The following is a 19,882-nucleotide window of genomic DNA, read 5'->3' as shown; positions in this document are numbered from 1 at the left end:
AATGTCCCAAGACTATGAACAGCTGATAGAAAAAGGTCTTTATAGGTTAGATTTCTCCAAGTGTAGCGGAATGTCCATTTGAAGAAATCTGGACCTACAGGATTTTAGGGGTTTTGGGGGAGGAAAATTGTTGGGTTTTTTGGTTTTTGCTTTGTTTTGTTTTTTACTTTAAAGGATGAAGTAGGAAAGAGAGGAAGTGGAAGTCTAGAACAAGATGGGGGTCGTTTTATACCGTGCACTCACTGTATTATGTCATATTGATTATGTTCACTGATTATATTGTATTTTATTTACTGATGCCTGAAGATTGGCTGTAGTCAGAGGTAGCACACCTTGGCCCATTTTCATTTACTGAAGAGAGATTGGCCTTGGGGGAAGAGGGAGAGGGACAGTCTCATTTCTGGAACCTGATCACTTCCTCCCTCCTCAGTTTCCCCAGTTGTCAGGTCTCCTCACATTTTCTCTTCTTGGTCTTCAATCTAGGTAATGATGAGAGCAGCTGCCAGGTGGCCCCCCGCTGTCCTGAACAGTGTACCTGTATGGAGACGGTGGTACGTTGCAGCAACAAAGGACTTCGGGTCCTGCCCAAAGGCATCCCCAAGGATGTGACCGAGCTGTGAGTATCCCCTCTGACCTCTCCTCCCATCTCCTTTCCAGCTTGCCTTCTTTGAAGCATTCCCTGTTGTGGAAGCAGACATCCAGTTACACATCTGTGTACCTCACCCAGGTTAATAGTGCTTTCTGTCCCAGGCAGGAGGGTTCTCTCTTTCCAATCCTGAAACCTAGAAACTCCAGGGGTGGATATGAGGATCTCAGAGTGTTTCTATTCTTTCTCATCCACCAAAAGACTCAATTGCTATCCCTTTGGATAATAGTTTATCTAAAAGTCTGCATCCTTGGGAGCGGCATTTCAACCCAATTCAGTTCAAAAAGCAAGAAATGCATTCCCACTCTGTGGAAGGTATTATACTACATGCACTCCAAAACATATCCAGTCAAATGGATGGATATATCATGCACCTTAGTCTGAAGGGAGAAACACAGCCCTCAAAAGTTCTCAGTCATATAAAGGAGATATTGTCTCTGCCCTTGGTGAGCTCTCAGGCCTGGGGATTCATAATCCATAATCCATATTGCTAGAAGACTAGCAAGCTCCTAAGTAATGGAGGAAAACATAAAAGTAATAATAAGAAAAATAGCTAATACAGACACACACACTCATATATATATATATATATATATATATATAGCACTTTTAAGATTTTCAAAATTCTTCATATATATTATTTGATTCCTATACAGCCCAGTAAGGTAGGTGTTATTATTATATAGACAATAAAGTAATATTATTATATTATATATAATAAATATATATACATATTTACAGATAAGAAAACTGAGGTTGAGAGAAGCTAAATGATTTGACTAGGATCACACAGTTAGTAACTATCTGAGAAAGGATTCAAAGCTCAGTCTTTCTAATTCCAAGTCCCTTGCACTATCTACTATACAAGCTGTCCCCTGGATATAGCCTCTGTTCCTAGTGATCTTGCCTTGTAATGGGTCTGCTAACACCCACACAGATGTGCCATATTTGAAATCAAAGGAGCTGAGCTTGAGTTCTGACTATCATCTATTAGCTGTATCACTTCAGGCAAGTCATTTCTATGCCTTAGGATGACTAGGTGGTACAGTGGACAGGGCTCTGGGCCTGAAGTCAAGAAGATTCCTGTTCCTGAGTTCAAATCCAGCATCAGATTTTTAACAGCTATGTGACCCTGGACAAAAGACTATGTCAGTTTCTTCATCTATAAAATGAGCTGGAAAAGGAAATGACAAACCAGTATCTTTGCCAAGAAAACCCCAAATGGGATCATGAAGAGTTGGACATGACTGAAAAAAATTTCTGAAAAACAGTGCTTTAGTTTTCTACTCAGCAATCTAATTCTCTTATCTGGGAATATTTACTAAGTGGTCCAACAAATACCAAGAAATGTACAAAGTCAGCAAATGAGAGCTTGTTTGACCTTGATCCACCCTGGCAAGGGTCCTCCTTGTGGCCGTGGAAATGGGCCTTGTCTCCTACTTTAACATATGCCCCTCTGTTTGTTCTGTGGCTCGTGAAGCCTCCCAGGGCTTGGTATAGCAGCTACCACCCTATTGGAAAGGAAGGCAACCCTTCTAAGGAATTTCAAATTGCATAGCAGCCCTGGGCTTGGGCTGGTGCCATTCACTTAGAGGCGCTCAGCTGCATGCATGAATGAAGGAAGGAAGGAAGGAATGAATAGGGAGCTATACACCCTATACTTTGGACAGGCTAGGACAGTGTTCACAATGAGCATTTGGAAAGGAGCTATGGAAAATGTCTTACCCAAGCACACATCTCCTAGGCTAATTGTCCCACGGGGTGACACATTTCAAAAAGAACAAAATGCCATAAAAACAAATGGATAGATTCTTTCCCCTCAAGCTCATTCAACAAAGATTGAAATAACAAAGATAATTGGATTTAATTGTAAAGTAAATCTGCATGAGCTAGGAGGTAAGCCTTTTTCCTCTTTTTGAAAGTCTTGAGCCTTCCCTATGTTTGTCATTATTTCCATGTTTCTTCAAGGAAAGAGACATTCATTCATATCCATAGAGAATGTCCTGCCAGCATCCGTTGGGTGGTAAAGATGGGGCATCAGGGAATGGGTATGGTAAAGTGTGTGTGTCTATGTGTATGTGTGTAAGGGAGGATAAGAGGGGCAGGAAGAATGAAAGGAGACTAGCAAGGGGAGTGGATGCCTGTGAAAGAGAAAACAGGTCTGAACGAGCTACATCAGGATCATCTACACGATTTCAGACCAATGATTCCTGACTCAGGTTCTCTAGTTTTTACTCCCAGCTCTCTCTAGTTATCTTAGAGACTGTTTCCAAACACCCAAACAAAATTAATTTTAATTCATTTTAATTTCAAAAACAAATCTATTTAACATTTTTCTGGAGGGTTCCAAAGGAGGAACAGGAAACATCACAGAATCTAACTACCCTCAGTTGGGTATTCAAATTCCAAACAGGTTCCATTTTATCTGGAAGCAGTATTCACTAAATGCCAATTCGGTATCCCCCTTTTCCTTAACTATGTATGTCTCTTCTTTATATATTTCTGCTATAGAAATCAAGTTTAGTCAAGATTTTTTTGAGTACTGTATGCCAGGCATATAGGCAATAAAGGGGATAAAGAAGACATTTTTTAAAGTGCCAGATCTGGAATTAGGAATACTCCCCTTTGTGAGTTCAAAGTCAACCTCAGATACTATGTGACCCTAGGTTTCACCTAACCCTGCTGACCTTAGATGTAAAATGAGGTGGAGAAGGAAAAGCCAAACCGTGGCAGTATCGTTACCAAGAAAATCCCAAATGGGATCATGAAAAATAGTACACAACTGAAAAATTAACAGCAAAGATCAACCCTTCCTCTTGAAAAGATGGTAGTCTGAATGAAAAAAATAAAACTGATATATATATATATACTCAATCTGTACTTCAAATCCTGGCTATGATGGTTATTATCTATATGGCATTAAGCAAGTCATTTAGCTTTCCCAGCTCTGTTACTAACAGTCTTTCTAACCTTGAACAAATTATTCTGCCCCTCCAGCCTCCAGTTTCCTCATATTAAAAATGAAGAGGTTGGACGAGGTATGCTCTGAGGTTCCTTACAACTCTAAAGTTTTGAGGTTTTGGTCCTAATCTGCAATGGAAAATTTACAAACAGCATTATAGTATCTAACCTAGTGGGGTATAAGACCATTAAGTGCTGTACGAGTTCAGAGAGCAGAGAGACTTTAAGTGGCTATAAATGACTGCAACTCTCTAAGTCTTAATTGTGTCATCTGGAAAATAAAGAAGTTGGATTACATGATCTCTAAGGTCCTCCAACTCTGACATGATGTTATTGTATGATCCTAGGAGGAAAATTCTTGTTAATGTAAAAAAGTCTAAGAGATGTGTGAGAGAAAACGTATCAGAAAGATTTCTTGGAAGGAGAACCTGAGACACATAGGCCTTGAATAGGCAGAGAGGAGGCAACTTTCCAAACAGAACAACAAATGTGACTTAGGTTACAGACTCAGATACTTATTAGCTATATGACTCTAGGCAAGTCACTTAACCTTGTTTGCCTCAGTTTCCTCATCTGTACAATGAGCTGGAGAAGGAAAGGGCAAGCCATTCTAGTTACTTTGCTATGACTCAAACGAGGTCACAAAGAGTAAGACACAATTAATCTCTTAGCAAAGGAAGATTTGTTTTAAAAATTAAGAACATAAATGTTGAACTGAAAAGGGCCTTAAGAAGGTACTTAGTCTCAATTTTTTCATTTTACATTTGAGGAAACTAAGGTAGAGGGACTCTTTACTCAAGAGTACAAAGGTTGGAGTGGAAAAGCCAGGATTTGAACCTGAAGGCAGCAACAACAAAGTCACTATTCCTTCTGCACTAAGGTGCTGGATTGGATCCAGATTAAGTAAGTGGATAAGAAAAATTCCAGAGTTGAGAATAATCAGGGACTAACAAATCCAATGCCTTCCATTTTTCTGATGAAGAAACTGAAATCCACAGAAGCAAAAGAGCATGTCCTTGTTTCTCTGGGGCCAGGGCTAGAACCCAGGTCCTATGGCACCTGGCCTAATGTTATTCTTCTTGGTTCCCCAGCTTCCTTTAAATGAATGAATGAAAGTATTAGCAGAGGACAGTTGAGATCATTGATCTAGATCTCAACAGACCCCAGAGTCAGTGTCTTCTTACAAATGAGGAAACTGAGGTCCTGGAAGGATCAGGAAGGTTAAGCAACTTGTTCAAACTCACAGATGTTTGAATCTCAGTCCTTTGCCCAATAATGCCGTTTCCATTGTACTATTCTGCCTTCCTGGTTTGTCTGGGTTTTTCCCCCCATTTTTTAGCATTCTAACTTGAAAACTGATTGAGCTGAGACTATCCAGCATGAGAAAGCAGTATATACATCCAGATGCCTCCTGGTCTATGGTTCCTTCATACCAGTTCATCCATCTGCCCATGGCTTTGGGGAGAATTCCATTTGGGCCTAATGAATGAGAATTCTCTCTCCCCCATTGATGATATGAATCAGTAGTGACTTCCTTAGGTCCCTAGCAAGGGCTGAGGGGAATAGAAGAATGGTATGTAACTTATCCATTTAGTTTCTGGGAACAGATCCCTGCCTTGTATGTAATGACTAGAAATGACTGCCAAGGGTAGGCATTAGTGATTCTAGATAATCAATCAAGCAACAACAAGTATTTATTGAACTCTTACACTCTATGTGCCATTGTGCTAGGTTATTGTCAGAAATGCCCAGAAGTATTCGATGGAATGTTGATTCTATTCACCAAACATTTATTAAGCTCCTACCATGTGCAAGAAGCTGGATATCCTTGTACAAAAAAACAAACAAACAAACAAACAAAAACAATCCTCTTCCTCAGCAATCTTACATTTTACTTGGGCAGGGAAGAATACAATATGTACACAAGTAAGTACCTAGAAATAAAAACAATTTCAAAAAGGGAGAGAAAATAAGTGGAGGGAATTAGGAAAGGCTTCATATAGCAGATGTGGTACCTGACTTCTACTTTGAAGGAAGCCAGGGATTCTACAAGGCAGAGATGAGGAGAAAGTATATTTCAAGCACAGGAGACATCTGTGCAAAGTCACAGAGGCTGGAGATCCCATATCCCACTCAGGGAAAAGCTAGTAGACAGACCAGCTTGAATGAAATGGAATGCATGAAATAAATATAAAGATTGGAAAAGCAGACAGGAGACAGACTGTGAAAGGTTTAAGTGCTAGGCCCCCAAATTGCTAGTTGGGAAGCCAGACTATTTGCACATAAAAAGATACCTACAACATAAGACATGAAGTAAGATAAACAATATATGCTATATATCGTGGGAATAAAGATAAATGGAAATTCCAGCCATCTTAGCTCCCTTAGAAGGCAATGGAAAGAACATAGACTGTTTGCCCTACTCCAATCAACTCACCTAGATATTCTGCCTAGTGACTTGACACCCTAGGGACTTTCCCAGCTTCTTTAATGGGATTTGGAACATCCCAGCTTAAGTGAGTTTTTATATTTGGGACTTTTAAAATCTATAACTGGACATGCACTAGGGCCTTTATCTACACTAAAACAGGAAGAAAATAAACCCAAGATGTGATTCCTTGGTTGAGATCTCATCATTCTGGGACACAGTTTATTGTGTACTCTTTGGTTGGGCTATTACTGCCCTGAAAGACTTGACTTGTTAAACAGAAAACAATCCTTCATCTCTACGAGTCATGAAACCCAGGAACTCAAGAGAGCATGGAGATAAAGGCATGACAAGTTTTGAATCATTAGTTTTCCTTTTGTGAAGGCTAATTAGCCAGGACTATACGACTAGAATACAATGATTATTAATGTTGATATCTAGGATGAGCACATTGATTTTTGGGCATTGCATATGTATTTAGAAGACCAAAGGCACACATGTGGGTCAGTAGAGAAACTCAATGAATGACTCTTTCATCAGACATTTCCCAGAGAAGACAAATTATTAATAGCTGCCCCATGGAAGAATCTTTGGAGACTTGCAGGATGGTAATAATAGTAACTAGATTTATATAGCTCTTTAAGATTTGCAAAACAGTACACATATGCTACCCCATTTGATCCTCAACAACCCTTTCAAAGTAGGTAATATTATTATCTTTATTTTAAAGATAAGGAAACTGAGGCACTGAGAGGTTGTGTGACTTGCTCATGATGACAGAGCTGGTAGTTGTCTGAGACAGAATTCAAATTCACGTCTTCCTAAGTCCAAGTCCAGTATTCTAGCCACAGAGAGAAAGGAGTAGAGATTAGATACCTGGAGCATTCTCTGCAGAAATTGTGGGTAGCTGCTGGAGAGTGTACTGGTATTTTTCCACCCTAGAATCACTAAGTCTTAGAATCTCCAAATAGAAAGGGACTTTAAAGTGATGTCAGTCTGAATCTTAACAGGAATTCCCTTGAGAGCTTCCTTAACAAGTGGCCATCCAGCCTGTAATCAAAGAAAGATTCCACTGATGAAAACCCTACATCTAATTCATGTCAAAAACAGCTCTGATTTAGGAATTGTTCTTTATGTCAGGAAAATAAAGTCAAGCTCTGTTCTTAATTTTGCCCCTAAGGCCAAGAAGAGCAAGGCTAATCTTTCCTCTTCATCAGAACATCAAGATATTTGAAAACAGTGATCACATCCCTTCTAAGTGTTCTCCTCTCTAGAGAAAACAACTCTAGAGTTTTCATCCAAGACTCGGAATAACTTGTTCTACAATCTAATCATCATCCTAGTCATCTTCCTCTGGACTTTCTCCATGTTATCAATATTCTGTCTGAAAGGTAGTATCCAAAACCAGACAATATTCTAGGTTAGATCTGAACTAGGTGGAAATCAATAGCCAGTTGGTCAGTCAACAAACATTTATTATGTGCTTACTGGGTGATTAGTATTATGCTAGCACTGGGGATATAAAGAAAGGCAAAATCATAGTCTCTGCCTTCCAGAAGCTAACATTCTAAAAAAGGAGACAATATGCAAATATCTACATACATTTAAGAGATAGATAGACAGATATCAATATATAGAGAGATATTAGTTATGTTCATAGATATCAATACATATATAGATATCTATACACATAAACAAATATCAAAATATATATAGATAGCTAGCTATTCACATTAATAGATATCAAAACATAGTAGATAGATAACTATACAGAGAGGCAGATAGATATTATTAGTACTTATACAGATTATATTAGATAGCTATACACCTAGACATACAGATATTAATACATGTAAAGATAGCTATACACATAGATGGAAAGACAGAGAGGCAGACAGTCAGATAGATGGATGAATATATGTGTATGAGGTGCAAATTGAAGGTAATCTCAAGGGGAAGGGAAAGTAATAGTAGCAAAGGGGTATCAGAGAATGCCTGAAGAAGGTAACATTGGAATTGAATCTTAATGGAGGCCAGAGAAGCTACAGTAGCCTCTATGATCTTCATGCTACACATAAAATGTCTATAGCTGTAAATATCATCAACAGAGTTGTATTAAGTATTAACTTTGTGCTAAACGCTATGCTAACCATTGAGGATACAAAGAAAAAAACAAAAATAAAAATGGTCCCTGTCCTCAAGGAATTTATATTCTACTGAGAAAACATGTACACAAATAAATATAAACAACACATACAAAGTAGAACAAGGAATGAGGGTGGGGGCCATAGTCCATCCATGGGTGCAGCCCTCCCAAGAATGGGGGCAGCCTGTCCCCCAGAAAGTACAGCCAGCCCTCAGTTTTATAAGGTTGTAGGCAACTAAGGTGGGTGCCAGAAGAAAAATTCCATGGAAATGTGATCCTAGTATAGGAGGAGGGGAAAGGGAAAGAAGGGTTTAGGAATTGTGCTGCTTAAGTAGCATATGCCACGAGAGGACTCCTGTTGAAAGGAAGTATGTTCTTCCCCTCCTCATCTTGGCACACAAAGTCAAAGTCCCATTTGTCCAATGTCAGTAACAGCTCTGTCAATAAGGGCAGCCTAAGATTGAATTAGCTTTTTTGGCTGTTCTGTCACACTTTGGGCTTGTATTGGAGCTAGCACGCCAAAGCTTTTCACATTAATTATTGCCTCCTCATGCTTTCCCCACCCGACCATTCCTTTGTTCTAGCATGCTCACTCTTAGGGCTTTTGTTCCCATCTGCCAGTCTTCCAAATGGACATTTGGATCTGGATCTCTTCCCCTCAGTAGCCCCATCCCATCTTAAGCATCTTTGGTCTATTGTGAAAACAATATCTGACAATCATGTCTCTAACAAGATAAGATCAGGCCCAAAGGGATGGAGGTTGGGAATAGGGGAAAGAAGTCTCAGAAATCCCTCTTTATTCCACTGCTTTGACACAGACAGGGACACGGGGTACAGCAGGCGAAGCTGCTGCTATTGTTTTCTAAGAATCCAGGGCCAAGAAGAATCATTTGTAGGTGTCAAAGAAGGAAAGAATGTCCAGTCAGCACCAAAGCCCCCAGAGAAGCTTCATATCCCTTTTCTTAGCCCCAAGTTCTCCTTCCAATGCACACACTGCTTGCTCTCTTCAAATGACAATGCAGTTATTAGGGATGGGGGAGAAATAATAGTTCAGCTGAAATACTCCAGACTGGCTCCTCACAGGTTGTGAGTACCATTTCCCAGTGTCCTTCTGCTGTTACCCTGACTCCAAGAATGATGGAAAGGGGGATCCTTTTCTGGAAGGCAGCCCTGACCATGCCCTCTGCATTAGTATACAGCAGGGTGATTTGTCCTTTCTGTAACATAAAGGAGAGAAACCACTGAACTAAAAGTTTCTATTCAGTCTGGAGAGACTTACTAATCAATCTCACAGGCTGGGGGATATGGGAGATGGAGGAGAAATCCTTTCTTGGAGGGATTTTTCAAATTTTCCTGCTAGGCAAGATGCGGGGTTTTGGCTAGAGCTAAAACAGCATTTAAATTAAGGCTGATTTAAATCTAATCTGTTAGAAATGCTTTGGCAGGACAGAAGACCAAGCAGAGCCAGAGTGTAGGGCATCTTAATAGAATTCCAAAAGCCAACTCCTGGTGAAAGCTAACTTTAGTATCCCCTATTCTCTTGTGTTTTTCTTCATTCTACATACCAGTGTTTATATTTGAGAAGTAAAATCTCTCGATTGCTCCTCTCTTAAGCTATTCTTCCTAGGTCATTTTCAAGAGATCCAAGGAGGCTTTTTTTTTGTCTTAGATTTTTTTCATTTATGATCTAAACCGGGACCAGGATCCATGTAATCAAGGGCGCTAGATATCTAGTAGCCAGAAGTACACAGATCGAATTGTACAGTCTCCATAGACCTCATTTTGCCATCTGAAAAAAATGGAAGCAATATTGTCTGTGTTGGCTATCTAAAGCATGGATGACATTCCCTAGGGCTACCCTTGTTTTTCTCTGTTTCTTCTTGTTTTTCTACAAGCAGTGATCCCCAGTGTAAGGAATGAGACAGTTGAAAGTGAGAACAAGGAAATCAATATTGCAGGCAAAGAAAAGAGGTGTTAAACAGTGTGGAGCAGTAGCCAGCCCAGAGGATTCCCTTTTCTGTCTGTTAAGAATTCTATCAGTGACACTGCTTTGATGGATGGATAATCTCATGGAGGTGGGGTTCTTTTTTTAATAGTATAGGTCACATCTATCCTTGCCCATGACTTCTCTAAGTACCATCAATAAATTGAAAATAAGGACATGTAGAGAAAGGTTTCCAGGATACTACCATCTTGACACATGAAGATAACCAGTTATGAACACTGAAATTTGATCATTTACTGTTATGGAATCAAAACTAAAATATTCCTCTGGTATTTATTCTTATGCTCTGGGATTTTAGTGATGCTTTATATGTGATGATGAGTAGTAAGGTGGCTCAGTGGATAGAGTGCCAGGCCTGGAAGCTTGAAATCAGAAAGATTCATTTTCTGACTTAAAAATCTCATCTCAGATACTTCCTAGCTATGTGACTTTAGGCAAGTCATTTAACCCTGTTTGCCTCAATTTCCTCACCTGTAAAATGATCTGGAGAAGGAAATGACAAACTCCAAGAAAACCCCAAATGGGATCATAAAAAGTTATAACTGAAAAAATGACTTAACAATACATGTGACAATGTCAAGTCCTACTCGAGTTACTATCACATACAGATGAACCTCAGACACTTTTGCAGATGTCCAGAACACAGAGCAGCAGTGTTCAAAAATGTATTAACTGGAAAATCAGTTAAAAGACATCTCTTGAGAAGAAAGTGCTATATAAAACTAAATTGACACTAAGAGGAATAAGACATGGCTCCTGCTCTCAAGAAGCTTATAATCTAGGCATGAAGTTAAGAGAAGTAGATAGACAGATGGAAAGACAGACAAATAGATTCAGATAGATATACATCATTCATTCAACAGGCATTGATGAAGCTTTCACTATGTATCAGATACTATGCTAGATTCTGGGGATACAAAGACAAAAACCAAAACAACCCATGCCCTTGAGGAGCTGATATTGTATTAACCAAAAGATGCTAACTTGATATACTAAATGAAAGGTACCCACATTAAGTGTTGTAGGGGAAAGATTATCACACGGAAAGTTAGAAGCCTTAGATTGTAATTCCCTTTCTTTCATTAACTGACATTAACTAACTTGGGAAGTCATTATTCCATTTCTCTATGCCTTGTTCTCTGTAAAATGAGAAGACTGGACCAAATGATTCCTGTGATTCTTTCCAATTCTAACACCTCTCGATTCTTTGCACTCAGAGAAAGATGAGATCACTGTGGGTGAGTTCAAACTGGGCTTGATGATGATGACATTTGACATTATGGAAAGAGTATTGGATTAGGAGATGTAGACCTGTGCTTGGGCCCTGATTTGGCTATTAGCTAGCTAAATTAGATAAGTGAGCTATTTCCAAGGTCTCTTATGAGCTATAATTTCTGACATCAGATGGGTAGAGCTTGGCTACGTATAAATGGGAGCAGGGAGGTTACAGGGGAAAGTGAATGGAGGCTATTCCAGGCAAAAGAATCTCTTTTTATTCAGGAGGGTGTAGATTGAGCAAGCCATCTTACCAGAAGATCAAACATCAAAGCATTGAGAGGAATACCAACTGACCTTCAGAATAGAATGATTTCTATGATTTCTTTATGAAATGGGATAAAAATAGAAGGAAGTTGGTGAAGTTGCTCTTGCATCTCCCCCATTCCATGCTCATCATATAGTAATAATGCAGACAAGATCTTGAGAGGTTTTACTTTGTTGTCCCTTTGGCCATATAAGTAGCCATTTATAGTGTTTAAGGTAGGATATAGAAGCAGAGTAATTGTGGTAAAGAAACAGAGAACACTAGTTCTGCAGACCTAGGTCAAAAGACCTAGGTCCAGATTCCACATCTGACAATTAGTGCCTGTATCACCTAGAGCTCAGTTTCCTCATTTGTAGAATAGAGAGGTTAGACTAAGTGACCTTTAAAGTTATTTCCAGCTTTAGATCCATTATTCTTTTATCCTGTGAATTCAAGTGTTCTAAAACCCCAAAATTATGTGGCCAAAGGAACTACCATTAGCATTGACAAACAACAGAACTCCAGACACAAAGAAAATTCCTGTGTAATTGCCTTTGTCCAGATAGCAGAATGAGGTCTGAAAGACCTAGATTTATATCCTTCCATGGATATTTAGGAGCTGTGTGACCTTAGAAGACTAACTTCATTTCTCATAGCCTCAGTTTGCTGAGTTCTGTGTAGAGGACCCACTGGTTGCATAACTTGCAAAGGGAAGAAACACATCTTAATGATGTAAGTTGGCATCTTTTCTACATCTCAAAATCTTAGAGAGGTTAAAGCCTTGCACATTTCTCACAAGTACATAGCAGACATAGGATTTTATTCCAGTCCCACTGGCTTCCAAGCCAGCTCTCTATATAATCATCGATATCATCATCAAAATATCTTTAATACCTGCTTTTCAGATTTTTGTGATGATCAAATGAGATAATAAATAAAAAGCACTTTGCATGCATCAGTGTACTATATATCAGTGATTACCAGCATTTTTCAGGGCTGTCTCCAGTCACCTTTATCTTTATCTGGCCACTGGACCCAGGTGGCTCTGGAAGGGAAAGTAAGGCAGGTGACCTTGCCTAGCCCTTCCCCCTCTTAAATCCAATTCACTTGCATCTCCTTGATGTCATGGTCCTCTTCAAGAACAAAGGACAAACAACCACCACAATACAAATATCAGCTGTTACCAGAACCTAACAATAAACTCATTGAGGGGATTTCCATTTGTGATCATGCCTGTTGCTGTGATTAAGCATAATCTGAAGCTTCCCTAGCCTCTAGTGTCCTGCCCTGATTGGATACTTCTAAGATAGAAAAAAACCTGCCAGCTCTCTTTTTGATATCCCTATAATCCGTTTTTTAAATTAAGTAAACAGTTGATTATTGCTCCCATCTTTTCAACATTGCTTTTAATTCCCAGTGATCCCTCCTTGCTTTCAAAAAGCAGGGAAACAAATATTTATTAGATGCACACTAAGCACTTTACAAATATTATGTTTGTTCCTCACAACAATCCTAGAAGTAGATGCTATTATTATTATTCCCATTGTATAAGTGAATTCCTGTTAAATGACTTTGCCCAGGATCGCCCAACTAGTAAGCATCTAAAATCAAATTTGAACTCATTTTCCTGACTTCAGACCCAGTGCTTCTTCATAGTATCACTTAGAAATGGAACTGTCACTTGCAACAAAGTATACAACTAAGGAAAATAAATCAGCCTTCTGCCCATGTTTGAGACTATATTCCTTATCCCATGTCTAGAGTACTTCACCTCTGTGAAATGCTGCACAGATTGATACTTAAGTCCCTGGGACACTAAGAAAGAAGGGTCCAGTTAATGTGTTTTAAATTGAGTGTCTGTGAATTTCTCAACATCCTATAGTGGTAAATTAACCATGTACTTTACATGTACATTCCTCCCAAGCAGTGATAGTTTGTGAATGATGAAAAGAGAAAGAAAATGGGAGTACAGGAGTAATTTTGTAGTCAAACTTGATACTTCCTTCTCTCACCACATATCTGTTTTCCAAATCCTATTGAATGTACCTATATAACATTTCTCATAATTGTTCTCTTTTTCCAGTCTCCTTTTTTAATCTTTCAAAATAATATGACTAAAATACAAGTTTAAACATGTTGTTCTCCTGCTCAAAAATCTTTGATGGCTCCCCACTGCCTCCAGGCTAAATCTCTCAGTCTTGCATTTAGAACCTTTCAACATCTGATTCCAATCTCGTTTTCCAAACTTATTTTGTAGTACTTCTATTATTCTCCTTCATTCTTACTATCTTCCAGCCACTCTGGCCCACCAGATTTTCCAGTCTCTTGTCTCTCTACCTTTGTACAGGCTGTTGCCCACATATGACATATACTCTGCCCACCTCTGCTTCTTAGAATCTCTAGCTTCCTTCAAAGCTCACAGAGGCCACCTCTTCCTACATGAAGGCTTTGTTGATCTGCTGGAATTATTGTATTTGCTTTTCTCTCTGTCTCTCTGACTCTCAGTTGGACTATCTGTCTCTGTGTATGTGCCTGTCTCTGTCTCAGTTTCTCTCTGTGTGTCTCTCCCTCTTTCTGTCTCTCTGTCTTTGTGTATGTGTATCCCTTTCCTTGAATTATAATGTATCTGTTCTAACCCTGTAAAATGTAATCTCCTCAAAACTGTGGGTGGTTTCATTTTTATTTTGATAAAGTGCCCAATAATGATTCCTTATAAATATCAGGTACTTAATATATGTTTTCTGCCCTGAATTGAGTAAAGAAGTTAAGGAGGAGAATGGAAGGAGGAGAATAGGACATGTGTTTGTGACTGAATCTAAGGGTGTGTTTAGCTGCTTTCTGTCTGAATCCAGACTTTTTAGTAGTATCTCTCTTGAGGCTAATTAGTCTACCTAGGTGAAATGTACCTTCAGCTTGCTCTTTACCCTCTATCTGGCTCATTTATCCTACTAATGCCTCCAAGCCTTCCTTCACATAATACTTTGCACCTAAGTACCTTCCCTCCTCCAAGCCATCATGTGCAGAACTCCTGAAATCCTACTTTCCACATAAAACTTTATCTACCTTGCTAGAAGAATTCAATAGCAAAGTCCCCCAATTGTACTCTCCAAATCAGCCTCCCACAACTTCCAGCTTTGTATTCTCCAAGCCACCAAAAACTTAGGCACCCATATCTACATAGAGTAATTCTGTATTCCTAATAACAAACTTGGTACCCATCCCATGTATCATTTCAGTTCTTTTACATATAGATAAAGAAAAGTTTGGTTTTAAACTATCATTTAAAAGGAGCTAAAATAGTCAACTAGCATTTATTAAGACCTGTTATCTGCAAAACACTATGTTGAGTGTAGAAGGGCAGCAGACAGTGGGGAAACTCTGGGTAAGGTATAAGACTCTCCAGTCCAGAGGGAACCTACTGACAGTGTCTGGTTTGGCTCCCCATCTCCCCTAAGGGTTCTGGGCCTTCCTGAGAAGTCAGGGAGGGCATGACCACCTTGTGTTCTACTTGAAGCAAGGAATACTTACAGTAAAGAAGCATTTACATATCAATAGCAGGATGCTGATAACACTTGTGCAGTGTGCTGTGGTGATGTAATGGTTCTCCATTGGCACATGCTCAGTGTGCTGTAATGATGTAATTATACCAAGGTATTTAAAGGCTGAGAGGACTTGAAATAAGAACACTCCATCTTTGATTATCCTCATGGGTCTCCTGCCTTTTTCACTTCTCTACTAAGACCAAGGCTGGTCCTGAGAGCCTCCAGACAGCCAGTCTGGATGGCATATTTTGGCACCCCAATTTGGGGACTCTAGAAAGCACACTATAGTTGAGCACTGGGAATACAAATAAAAGTAGAAAACAAGTTCCTTCCCCAAAGAGGTTAAATTCTAATGGAGACAGGGAGGAAGGTAACACATAAAAAAGGAAATTGAAAGGAGTTTGGGTTTGGTTAGGGGGAAAGAAAAAGTGACATATAAGGAGATTTTAGGAGAAATCTAATATTCTGCCTGGAGAGGAATGAAACTTGATGGGTCTGATTGGCTTTTTAAAATGAAGGTTTGGAGAAGAGCCATTCAGTCAGAGTGAGAGGACACGGGGATGCAATGTACTTCCAATGTATAGGGATACTACTTAAAATAGGAGACTACTAGCACCTGTCTCACAGGGTTGTTGTGAAGATCAAATAAGATTTGTGTGTGTGTGTGTGTGTGTGTGTGTGTGTAATGATATATGTAAACATGCTTTAGAAATCTCAAAATGCTATTATCATTAATCATAAAGTCATTTATGACTTTATAGATTCTATTCATGCCGTCTTCTCTTGGTCTTTGCCTTCCCAGACTGAAGAAGCCTAGTCTTTTTTAGCTGTCTTCATAATTGGTTTTTCTTCCCTCTAATATGGCTGCTTGCTTTGATCACCAGCCTGATATGGTGACAGGAACACTGACTTGGGAGATAAAGCCCAAATTCTGGTTCTGCCAGGAATTTGACACAAGTCATCTTAAGCAAGTAACTCCATGAGTCTCTGTTTCTTCACCTGTTAAAAAAAAGAGGAATGAAACAGATTACCTCATGGGTTCTTTCCAGCTTTAAAGCTCTGAGCTGACGATTCTGCTCTTCTCCTGGGGAAATGGAAGCTTGTGCCCATATCTATTCATGATTGCCTTCTTGAAGTCTATTTTAGAAGGTAGGGAGAGAGGGGGACATCTGACAAGCAGGATTGCAAAGAGTTGTGGTTTCCTCATTGTGGGGAGCTACATGTGCGAGCACTCTCTCTATTAACACAGATCAAGTTCTTTCATCTCTTGGATAGTAACCTTTAGTGATAACCTGGCCCTTGAGACCAGGTGACACATGGTTGGTATGTGTCAGAGACAAGATTTGAATCCAGATCTCCCTGATTCTCAGTCTACGTCTCTGTTCACCATGCTACAAAGTCTTTCTACAGCAACCATAACTGCACATTATGTTCCAGATTTGGAATGTATAGTAATTTCAGCTAACAGAGGGACATTTTTAAAATATTTTTTCCCCTTCCAAATATGTACTGTATGCCCTTGAATGCTAAATGGTTGGAAGGACAGCAATTCTTTTCCAACTTTCACAGCCGAGCTTTGTAAACTAATCCTGGGCAGCCCAGGTTAGCGCTCCTCAAAGTAGGGGCCCTGAAAAAATGGAATTTCTATGTTCCCCTGTGAAAAGAAACAACCTTGGGCTCAAAATGTAGAAGTCTTTTTTCCCCTTTCTTCCCATAAATCTTGCCTCCTTGCCTTATTTCCATCTATAATGCATGGGCACAGAGCCTCATCTCTCAGGAGTCCTTGCCTGAAATTTTGTATGTGTGTGTGACTGTGATTTGTTTCCCTTCATTCTGTCTTCTTTTTTTCCAGGTACCTGGAAGGAAACCATTTAACAACTGTACCCAAAGAGCTGTCCAACCTCAGACACCTGACATTGATGTAAGGAGCCCGGGGCTGGGTGGAATGAGATGCTTATTTTTCCCCTTGGTGCAGGGAAGTTAGCCTAGTGGACCCCATGCTTGGTGTGGTGGAGACATCCACAGTTTTGTCCCTGTCTCATTATAAAGGACTGAGGAGTAGTTATGCACCAGGAGGATCTGGCAAGTTTCAAATACCCTAACAATTGGTAGTACATGTACATCTAGTCCTCCTACCTTCCCTAATTCTAAGCACACCATCTAAAATTAGCTGGGAGAGGTACATGAAAATCTGTCTTTAACTTAGTTTCTCAATAAGTAACCAGTCCTGAAATGCTTCTCTGTGGATATGCAAAACTCTTGGAGTGAAGATCTGGGGAGCCCTGTCCTGACCAGACAGAGCTGGGTAGGTTTGTTGTGGAGTAGTGGGGTAAGGAAAAGTCTGTAGACCAGAGTTCTAGTAGTCACTATTAAATATTCTGGGGGCCTCTTCAGCTTCCAGTGGCCCCAACAAACATAGGCAGGTCAGTGCAGGTCAGTCAACTTGAGGCGGAAGGGAGGTCCTCCTTAGCCAAGGTTCTTAGCAGATGGCAAATGAGAGCCTAACCCCAATTCCCATCCACATGAAATTACCCGTGAAGAAGTGAATGACTGGGTATGCGAGACTGGGAAAGAATTAGTCGTTCAGCCAGAATCAGTCAGTCATTTATTGAGCCCCTACTTTGTGCCAGGAACTGTGTTAAGCACTGGAGACATAGATATGAAGAATTAAATAATCCCTACCTTCAAGGGACTTACATTCAAACAGGGGAGACATCAACTTTGTGTGTGTGTGTGTATAGATATAGATATACATATATATGTCTATTATGCACATGCATCTGTCTACACACATGTACATATATGTATGTTTTCAGTGTTTATGTATGCGTACATGTTGTTTATACATGCACATATAAACTACAGGTGTGTACATATAGAGTGCCAGGACTGGAGTCAAGAAGACTCATCGTCCTGAGTTAAAATTTGGTCTCAGATAATTCCTATTTGTGTGACCCTGTTTGCCTCAGTTTCCTCATCTGTAAAATGAGTTGGATAAAGAAATGGCAAACCAGTCATGGGGTCATGGAGAACTGGATATGACTGAAACATCCAACCAACAAAAGTATAGAATTGTCTCCCCCATTAGAATGCATGCTCCTTGAGGGCATATATATTTAAATACATTTGTTATATACATACATATATATGCTTTATATACTTATCAAATATATATGTATATATAAAAACATGGAGATACATATATATAAAATAATGAAAACAAATACAAAAGCATTCAAAGTAATTCAAAACAGCAAGGTGGGAGGGAGGGCACAGATGCCTGAGGGGAGTAAGATGTTTCAAGCTAAAGGTGAAGTATTAACCTACCTGTTCCTTAAGGAGGCCAGGTTCCTAGTTCAGGCTTTCATCTTACCTCTGACTATTCCCTGTAAAAGAATTGGAACTCCCTTCCAAACCCATAACTTCACATTCTTTTAAAGGGAATCGGATGAACTAGGATTTAGGGGCAAATTGCAAAGTCCTCAGATAATATGCTTAAATGGGCATTTGGAAACAGGAAACAGCCTAGAATAAGGACACATGGAAGAGACCTTTGGATGCAGTCCATCAGAAAGGACTGGTCCAGAGAGCCAAGTGTAGTTGTGACTCTTGTTTTGTGCATTTCTTCTCTAGTGACTTGAGCAATAACAGCATCAGTGTCCTGGCCAATTATACCTTCAGCAACATGACTCAGCTCTCCACACTGTAAGTAGCAAAACCAATCCACATTTGTCACGGAACTATATCCCTTCTTTTTCTTTATTTACCTCTTAGATCTGTCCCTTCTGCCCCCTCTTGCTACCAACTCCCACCCACAATGAAGAGTTGACTAATGACCATAGAGCTCAGGTATTTATTCAATATAGTTCAACTCAACAAAGATTTAAGCACTTTCTTTGCGTCAGATGAGGGCTAGGTGCTAGGAACAGGAAAAGAAAAGGAAAGAAGAGAAAAGAAAAGAAGGGAAGAGAAAGGAAGGGAAGAGGAGAGGAGAGAAAAGGAAGAGGAAGAAGAAGAGAAGAAGAAGAGGAAAGAAGAGAAGAGGAAAATTTCTTCCCTTGAGGAGCTTACATGCTACCCAGGAAAATTAGTACTCAGATCTGTGATCCGTGATCTCTGTGGATATTCCCTCCATTTTAGAACCAGATTTAGAACTAAAATATAACAATGTAGCTATCTAGCCTTGATTATGTCCGTGTCCTTGAGGATCCATGCAACATCTGTGACCCTTCCTCTCTTTTCCCCTGGTATCTCAATAATATTAGTGCCCTTTCTGCCATTTCAATGGAAATGAGCCTGGACACATAATCAGCATCAGAGAAAATCAGTAAATATTTGTATTCAGTTTTGTAATTCCTCCTATTTAATTGAGTCGGTTTTTTCTCACTTGCAATGAATTTTCCCTGCCTAATTACACTTTGTTCAAGCTACTTTTATTTCAGTTAGCTTTGCAGGGTTTGAGTGCAAACCAGTTGAAGGCAGAAGCATTCAGATTTTCTCAGTGAGAAGGAGAAAACTGACCTGTTATACAACCTTGGTGATGATTAATCCACAAAAATCCATGACTTACCTATAGATAGTTCATAACAAATGAACCAAGAGAACGTACAACCATGCCTTTTTCTTCCTTAG

General features: G+C 39.6%; 1 protein-coding gene across 5 annotated transcripts in view; it reads left to right on the top strand.

Moving 5' to 3' along the window:
• The window catches only part of SLIT3 (slit guidance ligand 3), a 772,326-nt gene that overhangs the window by 684,607 nt on the left and 67,837 nt on the right, over nucleotides 1–19,882 (top strand). For all 5 annotated transcript variants that reach the window (XM_031949421.1, XM_031949420.1, XM_031949423.1 and 2 more), the window contains 3 exons: nucleotides 484–616; nucleotides 17,103–17,171; nucleotides 18,884–18,955. In XM_031949421.1, coding sequence (XP_031805281.1) covers nucleotides 484–616; nucleotides 17,103–17,171; nucleotides 18,884–18,955 — 274 coding nt within the window. The remainder of the gene's footprint in view (nucleotides 1–483; nucleotides 617–17,102; nucleotides 17,172–18,883; nucleotides 18,956–19,882) is intronic.

This window comes from Sarcophilus harrisii, chromosome 2 (assembly GCF_902635505.1).
Source record: "Sarcophilus harrisii chromosome 2, mSarHar1.11, whole genome shotgun sequence".
NCBI classification, from domain to species: Eukaryota; Metazoa; Chordata; class Mammalia; order Dasyuromorphia; family Dasyuridae; genus Sarcophilus; species Sarcophilus harrisii.
This window is presented reverse-complemented; position numbering and strand designations above follow the sequence as displayed.